The sequence below is a fragment of the Pleuronectes platessa genome, chromosome 17 (assembly GCF_947347685.1).
Source record: "Pleuronectes platessa chromosome 17, fPlePla1.1, whole genome shotgun sequence".
In the NCBI taxonomy this organism is placed as follows: Eukaryota; Metazoa; Chordata; class Actinopteri; order Pleuronectiformes; family Pleuronectidae; genus Pleuronectes; species Pleuronectes platessa.
The window spans coordinates 12,275,368-12,300,588 of NC_070642.1; the positions used below are offsets into that span (position 1 = coordinate 12,275,368).

General features: G+C 42.3%; 1 protein-coding gene across 1 annotated transcript; it reads right to left on the reverse strand.

The window, feature by feature from the left end:
* Positions 1-351: 351 nt before the first annotated feature.
* On the reverse strand, positions 352-24,033 carry LOC128459707 (clathrin coat assembly protein AP180). Its single transcript, XM_053444523.1, has 21 exons — positions 23,642-24,033; positions 17,773-17,915; positions 16,921-16,996; positions 16,474-16,576; positions 16,287-16,380; positions 16,075-16,186; positions 15,881-15,987; positions 15,751-15,792; positions 15,113-15,186; positions 14,345-14,357; positions 14,121-14,251; positions 11,815-11,888; positions 11,602-11,616; positions 10,874-11,044; positions 9,353-9,451; positions 6,487-6,552; positions 4,363-4,449; positions 3,811-3,872; positions 2,682-2,765; positions 2,461-2,572; positions 352-1,519 (listed from the first exon to the last, which is right to left on the reverse strand). The coding sequence occupies exons 1-20, from the start codon at positions 23,769-23,771 to the stop codon at positions 2,486-2,488; spliced, it is 1,770 nt and encodes a 589-aa protein (XP_053300498.1). The 5' UTR covers positions 23,772-24,033; the 3' UTR covers positions 352-1,519; positions 2,461-2,485.
* Positions 24,034-25,221: the final 1,188 nt, after the last annotated feature.

The following is a 25,221-nucleotide window of genomic DNA, read 5'->3' on the forward strand; positions in this document are numbered from 1 at the left end:
AAAAAAAAACAAATAAAAGTGTTGAATCTGAAAGACCAAGCAGACCAGAGATAAGTGATGAGCCGTGAGGATGGTTTGGATCAGTGTATTTCTCTTTTATTGCATCTCATTTGGACTCACATGCAGGTGGGGGCGAGGGAGGGAGAGAGGGCGATACCATCCATAATAACCCAAAATAAAATAAAACTTAAAAAAAAAAACACAAAAAAAACATCACAGCCTTCATATGAATACTCCTCAAACATTATTTACCCACATTCTTTTTGATTTCATGTGTCAGAGTCGTCTTTATTTTTCTTTCAACACGTCGTCAATGCCACAATGGATTAAGATACAGTCACTTTTGGAAAGAAACAACACACAGAACAGCCAGCGTATACTTGAGTACCCAAGACTTCCAGTGACAGTGTATGAACAGATGCACCAGGGAGGACTGAGGCCACGTTCCAATCAGATGCTTCCTTGTCTCTCTTTCGTCGTTTCATAAGGAGACTGAGAAGAGGAAAGCAGCTCTTAGAGAGCACTTTGCAGGATGCATCCCAGATTGACCAGTGCTGCACGCTACAATGCAAAATCACTCCACACCAGCAGAGGGCGGAACAGTAAACACTCAAAAGTTTCCATTCAATACTGACTCTGACTACAGATTTAGAGATATGTACAAAGAAGGAGGGAAGGTTTATTGAGTCTACTTGCCTTTTTTTCTCAACCATATAATTTGACATAACTAAAAATATATGATACGCTTTTGTATCTTCTCAAAATAAAGAAAATATGTATAATCTATCATTTAAAACATGTCGATTTGAACACATTTGACAAACCTTTGCGTGTTCGTGCGATCCCTACAAAACGATAAAGTCAAAACGAAACCAGATGTGTTCAACGAGAAGTCCGGAATTAGATTGCAAGTTGTGTTCAGGTACATTTTGGATTAATAACAGGTGGGAGGATGGATGGCCGAGCAGGAACAACCAAGTCTTCAATGACATCAACATAGCTCAGTATTAGTTTGGGTGACATGGGTAAAGTAGTGGGAGTGGGGGGAGGAGGGGGGTTGGCCAGTGAAGTTACACACACTGAACACAGTCCACATTTAACAACACAGTCCTCTTCTGGGAGATGCGCAAAGAAACCAACATATATCCACCATTCCAAGTCAGCTGATATGCAGATATCCAGAATGAATCTAAATACACATCTATTAATTTTTTTTGTTCGTTTTTTTCCAGTGGTATATTAAGTAAAGGTTAACACTGAATAACACGCACACCCACACACACATAAACTGAATTTTGTTTTCTGTATCTAGGGTTCACATTCACAGTTGTGCTACAACATTAGATAAGGAGGGGAGGGATTTTGTTTTTTTTCAGGGGGGGTCGCGGCTGGTGGGAGTTCAGTGGGCAAAGGTTCTTGATGTGATGGCTGGTTGGCTGAAGGGGCCGGGGCGTGATGGACGGGGAGGCAGTGGGGAAGTGCAGACGACCACATCCACGGAGCTCCAGATACAATAAACCTGCAGAGACAGAGAGAGAAGCAGAGAGATGGAGGATGGAGAGTTCATTAAAAACGAGGGGTCTCAATAGAAACAGGTGAGCTCTAAGAAAGTTGGGGTCCAAACAGGAGCACGCCCACCCAACAGATCAAATATTAGATTATAACAATTCAAAAACATTTCCCTTTGGATCTCTAAAGTTCCGATGGTTCTATTCTTTATCTTGTACACGCAAGATATCAATTGTTCGAACACGATAAATATATTGTGCGCACAAGACGATTTACTAAATTAAATTACGACTCCAGAAGCATGCAGACAGCCACAGTGATGGAGACAACAGCTAGTCAAGATTTATTTTCAACTTTGAATGTCAAATAATGAAATCTTTGCTGCTCTTTAAAAGCTATAAAAGCAGCTTACTCCATGAGCCAATTATGCCTTAGCTATGCAAATATTGACGTGTTCCCACAGGGTTATAATTTTGTGCAAACAAGATACTTGTTCATTTAGCAGAATGTGAAAAGAAATATCACTTGTCGGGGAAAGAGAGGGCTCTGTAATAACACAATCAAAATAATGTGTTTTCATTCTCCCTCTTCTGGAGTTGTGTGTCAGTCCAGTCACTCAAATATCCAGTCTTCTGCATCAGGTGCACCACAACATATAACACTAACACAATGATCTCTACAGTAATTTATTGTTTCACTTTCAAGAGACAGGGCTGAAGATAATCTTACTTTAACTTGGGTGAAGTTTTTTTCGTGATGTAGCGAAAAGGAAAAGGCCCCTCTTAGATCGTTTCATAACAAGTATTTATAGAGGCAATTGCATCCAGTATTTCACTTTAAACATATTCTCCTTTTATTCATTTAGTGAAACATGTTAATTGTAGGAACGACATTAAACCTGTTAGCTCAGCATGATACAATTTACTACATGTAGGGAGATGCATTGTGTACCTTGGGGGGTTTCGGGTCAGTCCGTCTACATGAAGTCTTTAATATTGAGGTCATCCAGAGCGTTCCTCTGAGGTGGAGGCTTTCTGGGGCTCTGGCCTGCTCCAGGAGACATCTGCAGACACAATTACTTTCAGCACTTCAATTTCTTTGGTTACAGCAGCTGCCTAGATATGAACGGGTCATTTATGTGTGTTTAACCCATTCAAGAGTGACTGTGTTACCGGTGCTCCGGGTGTCGCTCCGGTGGCTGGGAAACTTGGCCTCGCCATGGGCATCATGGGAGCTCCGCCACCCGGTGCTCCGGACTTATACACAGATACGGACAAAAGGAGAAAGAGAAAATGAGACACAGGGTCCGCCTTCAGAGGAGAGGGAGGGACACCTAAGGGTTGGGGGGGTCATTGTCCATCAGTGTCCAGTAATGTCCATGTAACTGGTGTAGGAACATTACTGGACTGGACTGGTGGTCTTACCATGCTGTAGCAGGGGTGAGTCCCCATAAAAGTAGGGACACCCATGGGTATAGTCTAAAGGTGGGGAGGGAGGGGAGGAGAGGGGAGGGAGGGGAGGAGTTGGGATGTTACAACACTACATATAAGACAGACACACACTGCAAGGCAATGTATACACACACTTAAAACCAAAGAGTACACAATTGACAACATATAAAGGTAAAGCTGAAAACGGACGAGCACACCAAATGAAGACAAACACGGCACAACACAAACCCTATTTGACCTATGAGCTCTCATCTTCTATTTACACATGCATGGAGTTGAAGTGCAGAAAGGAAGCTGGCTGCAGGAAGCCTTCACACGAGTGCACTGTGGCCAAAAAGACGATGGAAATTTAGAGAAGAAGCAAATCTGTAGATGGAAGACTGAGTTCAGCGATGAGGGGAGAACCAGACGGTGTCTTTCCTGGACGCTGTCAGGCTTCGGCGAAAGTACTAACTCAAGAGAAGAAGAAGCTGTTTCCAAGCAACAGCTTCTTAATTTGCCACTTCATCACTCTCCAGTAGATATTCCAGAAATATTAAAGATTTTTTTGGGGAGCAGACTGACTGTGATTACTCAAACTAAATATCTGCCCCTGCTTTTAATTTTCTACCAACCCATGTGATCTGTTAGAGATTCAATGAGATCTGTCATTTAGATAAACTCCTCCAGAGTTTTGCTACACGTCTCGTTTCAACTCCACACCTCTCAGTGTCCTAGAGCTCTCTGATAAGGCACTGGAACCTGGAGAGCCAGATGAAGGCAATGCTTTTCGACTGCTGCTACAGGCTACGCCCTGTCTGTCGCTGCCATGCGGCTCCACTCCATGCTATAAGACACAGACAACATTTACCATGGGAGCACCCCAACTGGGGGGAGCTACCTGAGGGGCCGCTGCGGATCCCATTGAGAGATCTGAGACAAAGAGAGAGAGAGAGAGAGAGAGAGGGAGAGAAGAAGAGCGGTACTGCAAAATCACTGTTTCATTTACTGACATTATTATTAACACACAGGAATTGATGCTCAAGTTAGAAGTGAATTAAAGAAGTCGTTCAACATTCGAATTGTTTACTCATGTTGTATCTGAGAGTGAGAGCAGAAGATCAATACCAGTCACGTGTAAGTTTAGTGCAGAGCTCGAGCCAGGAGACATTAAGTTTACTGTAGCTTAGCATAAAGTCTTCATTAGTCTGACTCTTTCTCCAAAGTCTGACTTATTTCGCAACCACTCCAAAGCGGATAAATAAACATATTGTATCTCTCCATTTAATTCATTCAAAAATTCCACATTTAAGAAGAGACTGGCTTTTATTGATCTCCTACCTTGCTCTCAAAAACAAAACTTTCTACTTTCTTTCAATCAGTATCTATGATATAGACTCAGGTCATCTAAATGACTACTTACTACTCGCCATGTTAGCCATTGAGGTGTCAACATCGCCTGCTTGAGGGGTCAGAGTGGGCTTCATTACATCCCCTAGGCCATCAAACACTACGGGAGGGAAGAGGGTGGGGGGGAGGGAGACGGAGGGAGATATTAGGATCCTTCAATGCAGGCTATCCTCACACTCAGCAGCACACTACTTGGCATTGCCATGACAACCAATAGGTGTCTCCATGACAACAGCGAGAGGAGAGGAGCACTGGAATGTGAACTGCTGTGAGGAGTAAGTGATAAAACGTGAAGTATCTTCGAAAGAAATCTGTGAAATTGCCAATTTAACCCTAACCCTAACCCAAAAAACACCATTTGAGTACAGATTCTGTACAAAGACTGAGAGTCAAATGGTTGTAATATTTCAAATGGTTGGATTTGCTGCTGGAGACAAGTGTCAGCTCCTTGCTACTATTGTAATTTCCAATCAAAAAATATGAACAGATCTAACTCTAAAAGTGTCTGGTATGAATATAAAGTAGAATATGTTACCACGTGTGACAAACAGATCTATGAGTCACAATCCTAACATCATGCTCATGATTTTCAGTGGCTGTGGATAAATATTAATATTTTCATTGTCTGTGTATGAGTGCAGGCGGAATTGGGGCAAAAGCACTGCAGCTGAAATGAAGCTAGAGAGGTGCTAAATATCGCTGCTACTTCACAGTCACTTTGTTACCATCACGCATCCGATGGTGGAAGGGACAGTGCAGCTGAGCTTGCCGTGCTGCAATGCAGCAGTGCACTGTGGGAATTTAGCGTGTTAAAGAGCAAGGGAAACTCACCCAATCAAATGGCAGGAAGCAAGCAATGAGCCAGCCCAATAGCCAGATGGAGAAAGAGAGGAAGAGGGTGAGAGGGAGAGGAAAGTAAAAAGCAGAGATGCCAGAGAGAGAGAGAGAGAAAAAAAAATGCAATGAAGTTTTAAAGGAGCGGGTGATAATGAAACAATGAGATGTTATTGCACCAGTGACAGAGAAAGGGGGGGAAAGAAAGAGTTACGCCTCAGAGCAGTAGTATCGCAGACCATCAGTTACACAACATGGAGGCCGGTGGCACAGGACAGGAGATGACCAGGAACCAGGTGAGCGGGGCGCATGTTGCAAAGGTAACTGTTACCATGGTTACCGGTGGAACAGTCCCGTAATGTGGGGAAGACCGGACGGAGTTCCCCAAAGACTAACAACAGTGGGACGATGATGCAATGATGATGCTGAAACAACCATGTATGGACAAAGATCCATGGGACTTTAACAACATAACACAGAACTAGCAACAAGCAGTCGTTCTCAAGTTTACTATTGAAAAAATATGGAATACAATTTAATTAGGGGTTAATGAGGGTTAATTAACCACAAACTATTCGATTACCAAATATAATAGAAACAATAACTACATGACAACCAACTTGTTTACAATCAAATTCATGATTGTCAAGAAACTGGCTGTAAAAACTATACCTCATAAGAATGTAAAGACAGACGCACAACCACGCCGCATGCGATTACTATTAATATCTGCAGTGGTGTGTTTCAGTGAAATGGAAATATGCAACATGGACACCAATATTGCGACATTTAACCTTATTCAGAGAAAGCCCTTATTTGGATTTTGCTGTTAACATGAGGTGGTAATATAACTTCATACATAATATTCATAGTCCTGTTTACATGCTACAGAGCATACAGTCTATGACTGATTACACCAGTATGCCCAAACTGAAATAGTTATGTTCCATGCGTACACCATTTTGGGTGTGTTCTTTCTAATTTTTCAAAAACTCCAAGTCCTTCTTGCTGCCAAGCTGTTGGTTACTGTCGTATGTCGATGTGGCTCCGAAACTCCAATGTGACCAATGTCAGAACTCTCCACGTCTTACTTTGATTATTGCTTATCTCGAGTATGACTTCTTTCAGCTTAAGGTAATGAGAAAAGTCTGTTTACAGGGCATTGATACATTCCGACTTGTAAGTTAATTTAGTTAGTATGGGAATATTGGTTTCCATGTTAACATAGTCATGTTGATATGACCTCAGATGTGCACTTATACATGCAGGCTGGCACTTTAAAGCTGAGGTGGGTTTTTTTTACCTGACATGAGCTCAGCACCGGGGGCAGCAGGAGCGGCAGCAGCTGAGGCGTCTCCTCCTGTGGACTCTGGCAGGTCAAAAACCAAACCAGAACCGTGGCAGGGCAAAGTGCAGTTTCCATCGCAGCATGAGGGCAAAGAAGGGGTATTAATCAGCCTCCAGCTTCACACTGGTAATGCCAAACAAAAGTGTGTAGAATTAGAGAGGAAGGCAAAAAGGATAAATATATGAAGCATCACATTTATTTTCAACACATAATATTGCTTTTGGAATTGTACACACTCTTTCAACAGGCACAAAAGCTTTTACAAACATACATCTCTGCTCCTAGTTTTTTTTTTATCATCATAACACTTTAAGGGAGGGAAGAAAGAACTCCTGAGTCATTACTTGCATCTCATAAATAATTCAACTATGTCAACATGACCAAGCTCCATCTGCTTGTTATACTTCCATGATCCACAGAGAAGGCAATCTACAAGTTAGTCTACACTAAGACACAACTATGGTTTTAATCTCAAATGTCAAGTCCTCTTCTCCTTTGATGATGCGTTCATGAACAGGGGGAGTATGGCATGGAGCGGACAGTCATGAGAGTTACCCACCACCAAACAGGTTCATGATGGCTCCCGTGTCAGGTTTGGATGAGGGAGCGGAGGAAAAGAAGGGGTCAGGGGAGGTGAACACATCTGCTGGGGAGGGCAAGGTGGAGATGATGTTTAAAACTCTGACAAACACTCACACAACCTCACACAAATGTACACACACATTATGATGCACATTCATCAACCGCAAATGCAGTGCACGCGTCTCATGCTGGAGAAAGGGAGAGGAGGTCGGAGTGATTTAGTGAACGTTTCAGACAGCTCAATAGCTTTTAGCTGACCCATACGAGGGTAGACTCATTTTCCTGATCACAGCCAAGGACAAAGCTGGAGAAAACACACAAACACACACACACACACACCAGACACACACACTGCAAGACAGGATATGAGAGCGGGAACAAACATGAGATGTTCAGACTGGGTGCAATACCTGCTGTAAACAAGTCAACACTAGGAGCGGGGTCAGCTTTGGTGAAACTTGTGTTTGGCATGGAATCAAAGAGATCTACAAACCCATGCGCGCCCGGAGACAGGGATATTAAAATTCACAGACACTTTCAGATGAAGGTGATGATCACACACAGCAGCAACGGTGAAATGAAAGAGGCCTTCAAGATGTGCACATTAGTCGGATGAAATCAATAAAGAAGAACCAAAGAGGGGGAATGAGAGGGGAGAGGGTGGCAGGCAGGCTAGAGAGCCAGGGAGATGCCAGTCAAGGTGTCCAGACAGTGAGATCAGAACCATACACACGTCGCTAACATTTACCGCTTAAGAGGTCAGCCGTAGGGTTGGCGGCGCTGGGGGCTACGGGAGCTGAAATGGTGGCGATGGTGGTGATGGTGCTGGATGTGGAGGTGAAGCGCGGTGATGGAGAAGGGGAGGGGGAGGGGGAGGGCTGGGGCACCACCGAGCTAAAGCAGGCCTCCAGCGAGCTACCCAGGTTATTACTCTCCACTGTCATCATGCCGAAAAGGTCTACACCCGCAGACCCTGCGCTGATGTTACCGTCTGAGGGAGCGAAGGGGTCTTTGGGGAAGAAGGGGGATGGGGTGGCACATGAAGAGGGAGGGTGGAAAGGTTAGACAGTCTGTTGAATAAAAAGTCAATGTGTCATATGATGATGATGAAATACTGCTCTAATCATGAAAGCTGAGGAGAGAGGAATGAAAAAGCAAATGAGGGGACTGAGAGGAGGAGAAGATGTGCAGAGCTCCAACAAGCTGCTGTCAGTTGGAACGGTTGAAGCTAAAGGGGCTAAAAGATTTAACGAAAGACCAAAAAACTGAAGCAAGTCCTTCACAGTCCATGAAGCTAAGAAACAAACCACAACCTAATAACAACTACAACCACCAACTGCCCTTGGCAAAGTTCTCCGTTAGAGAAAAAGCACAAATCTTCTGAGGCTGAAAGATAAGAGGCAAGAGCCCTTTCCAGACAACACCAGCAGTAATGAAGAGTGGATCTTGAGCCACAAGCACACAAACACACACACACACACACACACACAAACTGTTCTGTAAGTTATTAAGCATATTTTTGTTCATGGTTGTGATACTAGTTAAATAAGTCCCACATTTAAGTCTTGCTCAAGTGAGCTTAAGCTAAAGCTAAATGTATTTTAAGGAATTGTAAGAACAATCATATTCTTATTTTTTATTTGTGTTATAACTTTAAAATGTTTACATGCTCTAGTGTTCAGTACACTTCACTGTCCTCATAGTGTCCTTCGCTGCAGCTCCTCTGTTCAGCCTCTGTCTGAAACACTTGGTTTTAGCTCCCCTCTTGATAAAGCCCAGTCTTCTGTGATTGGCCAGCTGGCTCAGGCCAACATGTGTGTGTCTAGAAAATGTCAGCCTTCGCTCTTTACCTGGCATTTAAAGGGGTCGTGCCAGACTAGCCGCTAGGTGTGCATAATGCTAATTTTGGGTATTGTCACGAAATATCACGGGAGTATCGGCCACAGCTGAGGAGGCATATCAGTAGCAGAGCTTTCTGTGGGGGAGAGGAGCTTTTTTACTTTGCAGATCTTTTCCATTCAAAAAAAACTTAACTAACACTCTAGAGGAAAGAGAGACTGAGAAAGTCACCTTTATATAAAAAGATACCACCAGCTGCTGGTTAGCTTAATTTGCACAAGAGGAAGCAGTTTTTATGTTATCGCTGGAGATAACCACGTCCATGACAGCAACTCGACTTTCCACCACTGACTCAAACACAAAGTCTCTCACACACACAAACAGATTCTCAGTCACCCACCAGCTCCGGCGTTGGTGGCTGGGGCAGACGTAGCTGCAGCCCCACCTTCGGCTGCTGCTGCAGAGGCCTCAGATGCAGGAGCAGGTGTGGAAAAGGCGTCTGAGGTTCACACCAAACCCGAGCAGAGGACAGAGATGCCCAGATAGATAGAGACAGAAGAGAAGATAAAGAGAAAACGGGGAGCAAAAGAGAACATCAGGAAAATAAAGGTAAGATTTCAGTATTCAAGGAGGAAACAGAAAGTATTGAACTGTAGCGCACAGCAGCATTGATACATGACATTAATGACTGACAGGTGAATGGACAAATGGAAATACAGACAGGAGGCACTACAGCAAAGAATATTTTAGTGCACCAAGAGCAGACTAAGCCTGGAATCTACAAGTGTTACAGCTGCCGTCTGTAGCTGTAGCCATGTGACAGGGTTTGATAGAATTGCTTTTCACTGAGGTCGAAGAAAAGCATGCCGGGCTATCAAACACTAAGCATGTGGAGAATGAGTGTAGCAGTATGCTTATGTGTGTGAGCAGGCATAACCATATAATTTGTGAAATAATTTAATAAATAAATTAAACTCAAGTCATTATCATTAAGTCTTATTTACCTTTCTTAGTTTCACAGTATACATTTTGGAATCAATTCCACACCATTTCATCAAACATTTGCTGCTATTTCTTAAACCTATTTTCCCCAATGACACTTTATATTATTGTAACTTTTTCAGCCAATTTTACAGCAGTCAGCTCCATTTGGTGTTTTCTAAAGAAAGACACAAAGACAGAGTCTTTATCGGGGGTCACTCTGGCTGTTGTTTTGTGTTCTGTTATTTTACGATAATGACCCCAAGTCTCAGAATTAGAATATTAGAATAGAATTAGAATATATCATTGTCGTCAACCAAGGTATAAATTTGTCTTTGGCTCACCTAACTAAAGTGAAAAACAACATTATAAAAAACGAACCAAGCAATTAGTGAAACAAACAAATGGACAAAGTTGTCTTTGGCCTTGTTTTTGCACTAGCTAAGAGGAGCTAACTGCCAAAATATGGCGGCTCATGAAAGAGAGGAAGGCGATATGAGCTTAGTTGAAAAGGTGAGGCTGTCGTGGCTGTTGAGAATACCACTTTCATGAAAAGTGACAATATAAAATAATAAAGGACATACAATTAAAATGTTATTGGGGAAAACCAGAGTTTTGCAACAGACATTTTCTAAATCGACAATCGACTTTATCTTTTTAAATTTTACACAATTTATCAAAAATAATGATTCTATTACTTATAACTGTTGAGAAAGTTGAGAATGATGGATGTGTGCATCAATGCATCTGTAAGAATTGGCTGGTTTTTGATAATGTAACTTTGCTTGCAGGATAAAAATAAAATATCACCGCAAAGTTCTGTCAATAAACTTTTTGTGTTTGTACATGCATGTCTGTGTTTTCATATTGCATGATGGTTTCTAGGGTTGAGCTTCCCAGAGTGATTCTTTCGTAGAGAATTTTCTGGAAGCTCACTGACCTCCCAAAAGATCCATATTGGCGGCACCAGTGGAGGTGGCAGCTGCTGTGCTAGTGGGAGGAGCTAGAGAGACTCCGGGTTCTGCTGCTGCAGGGGTGGGCGTTGCTGCTGCAGAGGAGGGGGTGGGCTCTGCTGTGAGGGTGGGTTCAGATAGCAAGGAATCGCCCATTTCTGCGAGTACCAACGGAGTGTGCGAAATCCCCAAAGAAAGGCACCAAAATTAATCCCCCAAAAAAGCAACAAAAATAACCAATCGAGTCACCGTTCAGGACAGTGAACGAAAATAGAACCGAAACAAAGGTCAAATCCAAATCAAACCCAAATCAGATCGTTTGGAATCGACAGATCAGAGCAAAATCAATTATTAACCAAATTAAAGTTGAATAAACACCATCCGGTCATAATCAACCAATAAAAAACAACCAACCGAAAAAGCCCCCATCGAAAACCAAAAATAGACAATGAAATATGCGAAGGGAGAGAGGAGAGAGGAGAGGGAAGGCAGAGAGAAACAAAGACAACACTCAGACTAAAGAAAACAGCTTGAGGAGACAAACAGGGAGGTAACAGTGTCCCACTGGTACATTCATGACTATCTGAAAACTCAGAATTTTGAAATTTATGGTGTTTTCAGGCTACGTCATTAAAGTTACTTGAGAATGAGAATCAACTACATTGAGATCTATACTAGAGACTGGAGGTGAAGTGAAGCAAAGAGTGACACTCACCTGATCCAAGAAGATCTATGGAAGCAGAACACAGATAAGAGGAAATACATATTTTATTCAACTTGGTTAATTTGAGAGAGTTAATCTAAATGTAAAAAAAGTTACAAGACAAACTCATCCATCAAGATGGAATGAAATAAAAGTAAAATACTATTGATTACATCCACAATACAATGTAAATGAATGTGATTTGACGTGAAGGGGAAGACTTACCTCCCCAAGATGTAGGGGCAGCTGATGGTCCTGAGGGACCTGAGGAGGACAGAGGATCCAGGTCCAGCAAGGAGCTGTAGGGTTGGGAAAGAAATACAGAGAGAAAATTATGTTAGGTTCTTTCTCTCAATTGTACTTGTTTCAGCTTTGTTCATTTTAATTGCACTATTAGTTGGTTGTAAACCCAAGTATTGGAGCCTGAAGATGGAGCAAAAGTTAAGGGATGACACAAGTTTAGATTTATCCTAGGAAAAAATCTATTATTATTTCAGTTCAGAACAAAGTGGTAGACTCAGCAGCCTTTAGTCACAATAACGTACACAAATAATCCTAGAAAGTATCTGCTACTACCAAAGACTGTGTATAAACACGCCTACATTTCCTCTTACTACCCAGAAATGAAGCAAAAATATCGAATATATAATACAAATGCGTTAATCTTGCTCATATACAGTGCCTTGCATAAGTATTCACCCCCTTTGGACTTTTCTACATTTTGTCATGGTATAACCACAGATTAAAATTTATTTCATCGTGAGTTTATGTAATGGACCAACACAAAATAGTGCATCATTTGGAAGTGGGGGGAAATATTACATGGATTTCACAATTATTTACAAATAAAAATCTGAAAAGTGTTGAGTGCATATGTATTCACCCCCTTTACTGTGAAACCCCTAACAAAGATCTGGTGCGACCAATTGCATTCACAAGTCACATTTGCAAGTCACATAATTAGTAAATAGGGTCCACCTGTCTGCAATTTAATCTCAGTATAAATACACCTGTTCTGTGACGGACTCAGAGTTTGTTGGAGATCATTACTGAACAAACAGCATCATGAAGACCAAGGAGCTCACCAAACAGGTCAGGGATAAAGTTGTGGAGAAATATGAAGCAGGGTTAGGTTATAAAAAAATATCCAGAGCTTTGAACATTTCTCTGAGCACCATAAAATCCATCATAAGAAAATGGAAAGAACATGGCACAACCGCAAACCTACCAAGAGGAGGCCGTCCACCCAAACTGAAGAGTCAGACAAGGAGAAAATTAATCAGAGAAGCAACCAGGAGGCCCATGGTTACTCTGGAGGAGTTGCAGAGATCCACAGCTGAGGTGGGAGAATCTGTCCACAGGACAACTATTAGTCGTCTACTCCACAAATCTGGCCTTTATGGAAGAGTGGCAAGAAGAAGGCCATTGTTGAAAGGGATCCATAAAAAATCCCGTTTGGAGTTTGCCAGAAGCCATGTGGAAGACACAGCAAACATGTGAAAGAAGGTGCTCTGGTCAGATGAGACCAAAATTGAACTTTTTGGCCTCAATGCAAAACGCTATGTGTGGCGAAAACCCAACACTGCCCATCACCCTGAGCACACCAACCCAACAGTGAAACATGGTGGTGGTAGCATCATGCTGTGGGGATGCTTCTCTTCAGCAGGTACAGGGAAACTGGTCAGAATAGAGGGAAAGTTGGATGGAGCCAAATACAGGGAAATCCTTGAAGAAAATCTGATGCAGTCTGCAAAAGACTTGAGACTGGGGCGGAGGTTCATCTTCCAGCAGGACAATGACCCTAAACATACAGCCAGAGCTACAAAGGAATGGTTTGGATTAAAGAATGTTAATGTCTTAAAATGGCCCAGTCAAAGCCCAGACCTCAATCCAATAGGGAATCTATGGCAAGACTTGAAGATTGCGGTTCACAGACGGTCTCCATCCAATCTGACTGAGCTTCATCTTTTTTGCCAAGAAGAATGGACAAACCTTTCCATCTCTAGATGTGCAAAGCTGGTAGAGACATACCCCAAAAGACTTGCAGCTGTAATTGCAGCGAAAGGGGGTTCTACCAAGTATTGACACAGGGGGGTGAATACTTATGCACCCAACAGATGTCAACTTTTTTGTTCTCATTATTGTTTGTGTCACAATAAAATTTATTTTGCACCTCCAAAGTACTATGCATGTTTTGTTGATCAAACGGGAAAAAGTTTATTTAAGTCTATTTGAATTCCAGTTAGTAACAGTACATAATGGGAAAAAGTCCAAGGGGGGTGAATACTTATGCAAGGCACTGTAGAGTCTGCACAGTAATGATTGGGATGTTCTGACTTCACTTCTGGGGGGCTGTCCACCTTTAAAAGCTCTATGGTTACTACAAAATTAGCTCTGGTGTTGTGAAGTTGCAGGGACCATTCCTTGTTAAACATTTATATTTAAAAAAGATTTTTAAGTATTCTGTGAAACAATGTGTAGCACAACCGAGATGACACGACACAGAGAGGTCACAGAAAACTGTCACTTACTCTTCCACTGGTTCGGGAGCGGCTGAAGCAGCGGCACCAGCACTCTCCCCGGGAGGAGGCTGCAGTGTGGGAACAGCGTTTGAAGATTTGGATGGAGTCGATGTTGGAGACACGTTGTTTGTCGGCGATCCCTGAAAGATAGACGAGGGAAACCCTGAGTCAGTGCTACATCAGATCAGAACAACTTAGAAAAAGGAAAAGGCTATATCAAAGGTGTATCATACCTTGGTTGGAGACCTGAAAGAGTAGAAGATAAGGAGTTAGTGCTTGATTTGAAAAAGACAGATATTTGTGGGAAAGGCTGGAAACTATTTGATGGATCTATTATTATGTCTAAAAACCTAAACTGAAGAAATCAAACAAATATGAAAGACGGATTGAGTAATATGTGATCATATGAAGAGAGTTTATATCCAAAGCATCATATTGTATGTCCGATGCATACACAATCATTTGATGCAAACAAATGTTCAAAGTATTCTAATTTTGTTCCACTTCAAACTTTGGAACAAAACCCTTCATATACCAATTCACACTGCATGTCAGGATGGGCACACACATGTGATGACTTACTGCTCATCAAAACATGTGTCTCTTGCCGAGTTCAGACACGTGATCACACCAATGAACACATTTCCACATGTGAACTTATAGTTACAGTAGTTGTGGTGCGTAATTCACATGTGAATAATGTGTAGGTTTACTTTGGGGAGTGAAATGGCTATAAATACACAGTTTTCTAGGTAGTATGTAAACTCCCAACAAAACATACAGCGTATGCTCACCCTTCACTGGTGATTCCAAATGAACATAAATGGGGAATAAAAGAGAGGAAGGGTTAACGGAAAGTATAGAAACATAGCAGCCTATGCTATATGCTCGGTCTTCAACATTACTCTCACTTAATCAAGTTTGTAGTGACACAGCTCATGAAAAACAAGGACTGAGTTGGCTCAGTGTCAGCCTTATTTACTCATTTAACATTTTCTTACCCCTTCTTTCCACTCTTTACGTCCTCCAGACCATTCATGTGTGTTTCCAGAGACTCCAGGATACTGCTGGGAGCCTAACAAAAAAATCAAACCGGGAGTAATGAATAACTGATCCTCCCTACATGAGTCCTGAGGCACACTCTCGGTCCATATGTGTAGCCTACATTTCTATTTCCATAGAAAAACACGTGTTAAAGCTTTTAGAGTAAGAGGGCGCTGGAGAAAGTCACTGCAATGCCCACATGCATGTACAAACACACACACACACACACTCACACACACACACACACAATTAAGATTTGTTGTGTCTAATGTGTTTGTCAAATTGAATTAAACATGCTGACACTCCATCTTGCAAACACACACTCAACCAAGGCATTCCCAGTATCCATGGTTACCGGGTCCTCCAGAGTTTTAAACGGACAGTCTTCTTCATCTGAGTCTGCTAGATCCACCACTACCCCCGGGTGGAGACACTGGGTTGGGGAGATGGTGGTGGGTGAGATGGGGTGTGTGTGTGTGTGTGTGTTTGTAAGAGAGAGGTGGATTGGGTGGCATTCATGTGCATCATAGTCTTATCCCAATACTTCCAGCAAGCAAACAATGATCATGTAGAGCCATTACTAGTGTTTACTTACATAGTTAATGTCAGGAATGTCATTTTTGTCGACTCCAACTGTCTGTTGAATAGAAAAAAGAGTTAATAATCTGAAGAACCACAAAGCTATATATATATAATTATGGATGTACTTTTAAGGGCTTTCCTACCTCGGCCAGCTTCATGAATTCCCCAATCTTCGTCACCCTGGTCAGGAACCTCTTATAGATCTCCAAGGCCTCCTTACATTCGTTCTTCTTCATCTTGAAGTATTTCTCTGTGTAAAGAGCACAGGAGGTTTGCGGGTTCAGATTCATTGTCATACATGGGCTGCCAAGCAAGAGGGACTCGTGCCCTTACTGACCTAATAGGTTGATGACGCCATCATTGTAGGAGGCAAACAGTTTGACCAGGTCCTTGAAGAGAAGCAAAAATGCAGCATTGATGATCCCATTGTTCAGCTCCTTGGGATGAATCTGAGAAGAGAGACCAATGACAAAACCAGTAAATAAACCTTCACCAACTAACACTGTCCATTCAAATAAGAGCAGATATCAAGCCAAAAGCTGTACTCACATCAAACTCCATGAGTGTGTCAATCTCAGTCTGAAGAACAGGCATGCCTTTCAACAGCTTCTCAGTGGTCATGGTCCTCATCACGCCCTCAGCACTGAGAAAAGATTAGATATTCCTCACAGATAAGAAAAGCCATGGGGTGTTACAGGTATTTCAGCACAGACAGGGATGGCCATGGTTAACATACCCCTTCTTGACTCTGGTGAAGTCAAAAGCCATCTGGCGGTAGGCGAAAGCTTTCTCATTCAGGTATCGTCCATACCGTCTGATGAATGTAGACATGTCATAGCCTAAATACAAAAATATTTTCTGTTATATATTTCTTTTACTGTACATTTTTTATATATCAGCCTATATCAGTGCAAATCCTTTAAGAAACTGCAGTACACTCTTTGCATGTAGTCTTAGGACATCCAGAAAAGCATGTATATCTGTTCTTTGTATGCTTTTTTTAATTGTCATAATGTAGCTAAGTGTGTGTCCCTCTTGTGATTTGTGTGTATCTCTTGCTGTGTCTTTTCGCATTGCCAAATAATAAGAAGGATTATACTCAACTGGTTACATACATTATGTGCACACACAAGCATGCACCTACCACCACACATGCACTATCAGACTTGGGTCTTGTTCTTACCGTGAGAGCCGGTTTTGTCGATAAAGTTGCTGAGGTTGAACAGGGAGGTCCTGGAAGCCAGGTACTGAATGAATCTCTGAGAAAGAGACAAAAAACAAATTAAAAAGTATCTGTCAAAAGCAGTGAGGCAAAGAATTGAATCCAAGCCCCACAATAAAGAAAATACATTAACACTTTACTTTTCAATTGGCATTTCAACACATCATAGTCGCCTCACTGCAATAATGTTAGAATCTTATCTTTCTGTGTGTTTGCCTGATCTACTTCATTCCTCCCACAATCCAAAAACATGCTGATTGGGGCTCCATTAATTAGAGGCTCTTAATAATCCATTTGTGTGTATGTCAGTATGTTATCCCTGTGATACAATGGCAACCAGTTCAGGGTGTACCCCGCCTCACACCCAATGACAGCTGGAATTGGTTCCAGCTCCCCCTGTGATCCTCAAAGGATAAGCTGTAAAGATAATGGATGGCTGGATGCATGGATTGATGAATGGGTGGATATTTCAGCTTTTAGTGGTTCTGATTCCATTGACAGCTGCTTGCACATTGGACCCACGGGACTCACTTTGTTTCTTGGAATAGTTGTGGTCACAGCTGTGACACTATCAGCACAAGACCTTTACCACAATCACACTCATAGGACCAATTTCCGCTCTCCAAAGTGGTAACCTCAGTTATACATGTGGTTAGGACAAGGACAAGCCCCCTTCATAATCAGTGCGTTTACATACTCTAAAAGAGTAACAGTAACTGTAGATTTCATACATGTCTGGCTGAATTCAAATGGAATCGAGTAAAGCTTGAGTATTTGGTCCAGATGTGATTAGTCTGTATCACGCTCGCTCACCTCATTGCCGTGGACACACATGTGATGGCTGGTGACGAGGGCCTTGAACACGACCACCCAGCTGGCATTAGTGGCCCGCTCAAACAGCGTGTCAGCCATCTGAGGGATGTTCACGTTGGTGGTGTTGGTGGCCGACACCAGGTCTGCAAAGTGCACAGTCACAGAGAAATGTTAGTATTTACACAATGGTTCGATAAATCTGTCTATTGCTGTCTGATGGCATTGAGGGGTAAGCTGATTATGGAAGTTTCATAAAATTTGGTATGTAAGAGGAGTCAGTTTATTTTTAGACCTATGCGTACATAATTTCAAAAGCTGTGATTAAACTTTGATTAAGTGTGAAAGCTAAATGTTCACTGCAGAGCTGCTCCAGAGACCCGTGAGAATATTAAGCCAGGAGAGGGACCTGACGCAAATACAAATTGATGTTGGTGCCCACACACACGCACCCACACACACGTTGGCACTCGCTGACAATGCAGAGGGAGCGAATAGTGCTTTGTCATCTCCCCTCCCTGGTTGCCTGCTCAGACACTCAGACAGATAGAGAGGTCTTCTAAAGTAAAGTGTCTGAACCACTGCTCTAAGTGGAACACTATCTGTACAAGTGCAGTGGGTTGTTAACACGTATATCTTCTTTTGTGTTACATTGACTGGTCACTAATGACACAGATTCAAACACTGAATCAAAATTTCATAAATTGCCCAGAGATTTTAATTTCAGGAATACACGAATCATATCATATATAATTTCGACACATTTACCTTTGGTCTAAAGTAACATGTATGTTGAATATTTCTTGACCTCACATCCTGCTTGGAGGCACAAATAATATTCTCAAACATGACAATGTCGGAATTAAAATGACAAATATAACAAAACAAAACAATTTTGAAGAAGCTGGAACCTGAAAATGTAATGGATTTTTGTCTTCTTAAGAAAACATATCTGCCAACTAAATTCCAGCTTATCCACTGTTATAGAATTATTGACGATAGTCATGTGAGCTCGTAGCTACAGTACAGGCACAGTTTTGTGCAACCGAGGTAAATTTCACCAACATTGAGGCCACAATTGGCAACACAAAATATCTTTCTTTCCCTCATTTTGACAGATGTCACTGATCAAATCAAGACAAATATTACAAATTTGCAAAAGGGGACACGAGCAGCACTCGTGATGAGCATGTGAGCATACATAGGCTTCATAAAGAAGGACCCTGATCAGCTGATGATGACACACAATCTCACAGCTTTATATCAACTATTTATGTTGAAAATATCCACATATCTAACATTTTATTTGATCATTCTCAGAAACAGAGATAGAAAGGCCACAGAAAGAGAAATATAAACTTAACTATATAAACGCAACAAGAGGACTTGGTCAAGCAAGAAAAAAAGTTGTATGCGAATAATGCTATATGCAGTACTCAAGGTCCTAAAATATCTGTAATACATGAAATTAAAGTATTCAAGGGCAGACATTGCAGTTGTTATGGAAGTGAAAAAAATGTAACAGCCTGCCCCCTTGACATTGACAAACAAGAGCAGCACTGAGCACACCCGGAGAGGAATGCAGCAAATATTGGCAGGTACGTCTAATAATGGAAGGAGAGGAAGGCCAGTGTATTGAATAGACCTTGGCCTTGCCTCAAGCAGCTAGATACCAAACTGTAGACCCAGGACAGCTGGGTGGGGCAGAGCGAGGGAAGAGAAAGTGCAGACGCTCAGAGGAACAGCAGGGAGTCTGCTGAGAACCAGTTATGTTGACATGAGAGATGAGAGTTAGAGCAGTGAGGCTGCCCAAGGTCATGAAAAGGTGGCAAGCTGGGAAGGTTAGGGTGGTTGGGGGGGGTTGTAAACAGATTATAACTAATCACTGGTTCTAGCCTCACTGCTCCGCCCCCGTACAGCACATATACATAAACACTTATTCTCCTTGTTTTCACACCCTCTGTTTCACACCAGCAGTGTTATCTGCGTTTTGTTACCAGAACTGTTGAATATAAAGACTCTGATTCATTTATATTATCAGTACAAAATTGGAAAAACAGTAGCATAATCGTTTTTTTTAAATGTCTTTTGTCTGTATTTTAATAAAACTGATAATTATCTGTACTATATACATACAGTTTGATCAAACGGTAACAACAGCTCTGCTCATGTTGCTCTTGGGTTTAATGATGACTGCAGTACCATCAATCTGTTGTCCCTACACCACGGCCTCTATTACTGTAGAGTCTTTTCAACAAAACCTCTTACCCATGCTTGAGTTTTTTATTCTGAAGGATCATTACTCTCTCTCATTCAAATCTCCATCCACCATCCCTCAGTTAACTCCCTTTTTTCTTTCTCTCCTTTTGCCTCTTTTCTCTGTGAAATTGCAGAAGATGCATGCACACGCGCATACACATAGACATGGTCAACAAAGGCTGAAATGTGATTATATAACATTATCATGTCACCGGCGCAGCGACAAAGTTATTACTCATACTGACATCGTAAATACAGAGCTGTCCACTGCTATTTTCTGAGATTTTAACTCAGGATATCCACTAATAACTGTGTGTGCAGATATAATATATGTTTACTGGTGTTTTATTGTGTTGCCATATGGGCCAAATCATGGGTAGTAATCTAGTTGTGACACCATTATGGGAAACATACACACACCCATTTACATGTGCATATGATCGTGTGTGTGTGTGTGTGTGTGTGAGTCTAATTAGGATTGGCTGAGCTAAATAAAGACTCTTACTGTAATCCACGGCCCACAGGAGAGTTCTAATAATGAACTGTTAGGTGTGAGGGTAAGTTTGTGTGTGACTGTGTGTAAGGGAGTCTGTCTGCTATCATTGAGATTTAAAGTTACGCAACAAACTACTAGCCCGATTACTCCAGATAAAATTACACAGAACATACACGATAACATGATTTCACACTTATTTACTCCACATGTCACCAAAGTAAACCTTCTTCACTCAGTAATTGTTGCTTACTCAACTACACACTGATACTTTTTCAATCTATACAGTGTGAATAATTCTGTTGTGGAACTGTTAGCACGATGCTAACATTAGGGCAGCATACACCATTTAAACTTCAGGCAGACCCATAAAATCGCAGACAATAAACAAGAGCGCTAAAGAGTGTAAAGAACATGCAAATGTTTAAATGACTTAAGCACATAAGGACACATCAATAGGCAGAAATATCATAACTTAAAACAGATATTCACTAAACAGATTTCTGTACGCTAAATAAAAGGTTACTGCTAGCTGGTAGTTAGCTTAGCTTAGTCTAACAAAAAGACAGGAAACACATGTTAACAGCTAGCATGGCTCTGTCTGAAGCTAACGCTATCAGTCTACTAGCACTAAGGAGTCCGTCACATTAGCCCTTTGTAAATAAGCATCATAGCTTGTTTGAAAGTGAGATGGGGGATATAAGGCAGTTTTTGCTAACTTTAATAGCTAAGTTTACAGCATGTTAATAGTGAGGTATTTGGGGGCTATTATGCAGTTTTTGCTAACGAGCTGTATTCACCCTGTTTTCCAGTGTTAACGCTATAGGCTAAGCACAGACCCTACATTTTGTGTGCGCTTCACTATCAACTATCAAATTTGCTTATTCTCAGCAAGAATGCCAGCAGGTTTTGCCATCATGACACAGATGCTCCAGCTCCCGCTACAGTGATTCACAGACACAGCGCCCTACACTTCTGGACACATGATGTGCACCCATTTCTACATTTCTACATCCCATTTCTTCATCCAGCAGGTAATAACGTGATGAATTGTATCTGTGGCCTTTGGTGGTGAACAAACCCCAGGGTCTTTATTTGCAGTTGACCTTGTATGTACCACATGTTTCCCCTGCAAATTTGGAGCAAACACTTGCCCTCCAGCGCTGGTTTCATTAAAAAGAGAAAAACACAACTAGATAAACAAGAATATGAAATTCAACAGAGGGTGTTTTACAATTCACGATGATGTTTTATTTCCTGTGTGCACTGTGGGCCTCATTTTTGAAGAAATCGTGCACATGCATCAGGGGCAAAAGAACATTAGATGTACCTCTTCACACAGAATAAAATCCTCCATAGATATAGAACCTTTGCAGATTTTATTTTGGAGTAGAAATTAGGGTGAAAAGGCACATGTGATTTTGAAATAACTATGATCACACACAATTCCTCCTACTACGGGCTGCTCATTCTTTTAAAAAATCCACAATGAGAAGACAATCCCAAATATTCATTAAATTGATTTGATTGTCTCTGCACTCTCGAGATGACAGTGCTGTCATTTGCCGTCTTCCTTGTCACAATCTCCCTCTGCCATTACCCTGCCATTGACTGAATCTCACAATCTGTTGACATGGCAACCTCACTGCACCACCACAACCCCATCCATCCACCCAAGGGTCAAAGTCTGTGTCACCAAGATAAAGAGATACATTTGACAGGTTTTTGTCAAGTGAATCTAAAATACTGACATAGGTGACTTATAACTGCAGTAGCATATACAGCCCTTCAATTATTAGTTTATATTTCAACCTAAATTGCTATATCAATATAGACAAAAAACGTATTATTATTTGAGTGTATTTCACTGATTTGATGTTGGTATGAGTGGAGATGATTACAATTTTTTGAGGTTAGGGATTTCCTTCAGCCAAGATACACGTGCTAGAGCAACACAGTTGCCTACATATAGGGAGCTTGTTGAATCGCCCCAGAAATGGATACAGCATAACCTCACAGTCTAAAAACCTTCAGGGAGACAACGTGTTCATGTATGTACAGTATATCTTGTTGAACTGGCTTGGCAATAAATCACAAATTTCTAAGAATCCGTATCTGTACCGGCAGCTTAACAAATCCAAGATGGCACTGTCCCAAATAAGACAAAGACACAGACAACAAACACACAAGAGCAGCAGAAAAAAGGGGGAAACAATGGTCTCTGGCCATAGTCCGATAGGGCCATAGTCTCTGGCCCATTCTGGCATTAGGATTGTCACCTTTGGCTGTGTAAATAATGCAAGACAGTCATTGGCTGATTTTTAAATTATTCAGCAGGGTAGCGGATCGCAAGATATAAGGTCCCAGCCCAAGACACAGGATCAGACCGGCACATAGAGCGACCAAACACAGACAAACCATAAGCCATACAGCCCAACTTGACTACACCCATTACCATGTGTGTTCAGCACCACACCACTGCTTTGGTCTGACTCATTTGTGGGAGATGATGGTAATTATTCATGATTTGTCATATGGATTGCCTGCTGTCATGTGTAGATGTGTCAATAAAGCTGTGAGGTTTGATAATTTCATTCAGCTGGGATTATATCCAATGGCCCAGTGACCTATATGCAACTTTGCATTGAATTTAAATAAATGTGTAGACTCTTATGAACATTACTATTTATACCTTTAGGCCTTTTGTGGTTTATGCATCAATAAAGCTTTAATGTGAAGTTAAAGTAAAAAATGGCTTTGCAGAAGCGCAGATATTCAATAAATGGGATTACTTGTCAGTCCACTTTAAAATATGGCCTTTTCTACTGGTACCTAACTGTCTCCTGTCTTACTCTCTCTCTCATGCACGAGTGTCCATCATCTTTACTGGAGGCTGACACACAGGGTCAGCAGGGGGTTCACCACAATGGCTGCATCAATTCATTATGGTACCACACCCAGTTAAGCAAAGGGGAATTAACAAGTGACTGGTCTTAATGGCTCTTATGGCTGTGATGGCATGTGGCCTGTGCATGTTTCTGCACGTGTGTGTGAATAGGGGCCTGTTGTCTCTTACAGGCCTGCAGTATAAGGTATAAAAGAGGAAATGAGAGCACTTACAGTCCAGGTGCTTTTTCTTGGGCGCCATCACTTCATGAGTGGTGGCTTTGCAGACAGCTCGGGCCATGTCTGATCCCGTTAGCTGGTACTGCGCAGCGGCGATGCGATCCGTGAGCGTTTGCCCCGACATTTTCTCTCTCCCGCTGAATGGACCAGCTCAGGAAAACGCGTCTCGAAGCAGGGGATGATACAATGAAGAAAGATGAATGTGAATAAAACCCAGGTGGTGCGGTTGGTCGAGCCGATCCCGTGTGTTTCCTCCCCGATGTAGGCCTGTGACCTTCTGTGTGGGCGGAAAAAACACGCACAGGATGAGATATAAACCTAACGGTTATTACCGAAAACCTAAAACGGTTATTCTCGCATGAAAACCGTGCGGTCACGTTGATCGCGTGTGTGGTGACATGATTAGACTTACGCAAGGTTGTGAATCCCCCCACGGCTTGTCCCGACCCCAGGTCCGGACCGCTCGGTTCAGCACCTTGGACAGCTCGAGCCACCCGGTTATGTAAGAGTCAAGTGGCGGTGGAAGCTGCTCCCTCAGCCCGCAGCAATAATTTCTCAAATGGACCAATGAACGATGCTGCACCACTGAACCTCTTCTGGTCGTTTATATATATATTTAGAAAAATCGTCTAATGCAAGGCCGCGCAAAGATCCAGTTAGGAGGGCGCATCAGGTTTGGCTGCTTCCCCTCCTCCTGCAGGAGTGCATTCAAATAAAGACAGGTGAAAAAAACGCAATGGTTCCTTCTGTGGTCAGATTGCGGTGTTTCCTATCTTCTGCTCTATTCTCCTCACTGATCTGTACGTTCCGGCTCAGAAATGCTGCTTCACACACGGAGAAAAATTGCGCACCGCTCCCCCAGTGGTGCTGCCGCGCAAGATACTCGGGAAGAGGAAGAGAAGAAAAAAAGGCAGATGGGAATTTCCTATCACTCCTTCCCCCTCCTGTCGATTTTTTATTTATTAATTTATGTTATCTTTACACATGACCAGCACCACCGGAGGCTCCTCCCCCCGCCAGAGGGTGCCGCTTGGTTGGATGACACACGTCGCATGCACGTCTCTTCAAGGGGAGTGGACATGGTGGTGGGGGGGGGGGGGGGGGTGCAGAAACCCGGATCACGATGCGTCAAAAGGGTTAAAAAATACGAGCGTGACTGTGGGTCCTGTGCATGTGCGGTGTGCATCACGCAGGTTTGCACACGCTGCATGCACAGTGGCAGATGATGGTCGGGGGGGGGGGGGGGGATACTCCTGATGAGCAGACCACCCCCCAATAGTCCACATAATGATCAGCGGAGGCTTCATATGTGGACTGAGCCTCATATAGCTACGACCAGAGCAGTAGAACATGTAATCTCACTTCAAATTTGCACTGCATCGGCCCAAAAAATAGCATTTTATTGTTTTTACGTCATTTAGGAAATGCCTTTATCGTATGTGTATTCACTGAATATGTGCCAAGGCAGATTTTTAAGAACATGCATGTAACATACTAAGTGTAAATCATCAATCCGCTGCATCATACTAGTAAAAACCATCCGTGCAGAAAAGCGCACTGTCAGACGCGGCGGA

Bases quoted from the DNA above. Each gene is read 5' to 3' on its own strand.
- LOC128459707 (XM_053444523.1), bottom strand. From the start codon at position 23,771: ATGTCGGGGCAAACGCTCACGGATCGCATCGCCGCTGCGCAGTACCAG. The intron at 16,577-16,920 runs GTAAGAACAAGA...TTTTGTATTTAG, and splicing joins CGACAAAACCGGCTCTCACG to GCTATGACATGTCTACATTC. The intron at 15,793-15,880 runs GTAGGAAAGCCC...TCTATTCAACAG, and splicing joins AATTCATGAAGCTGGCCGAG to ACAGTTGGAGTCGACAAAAA.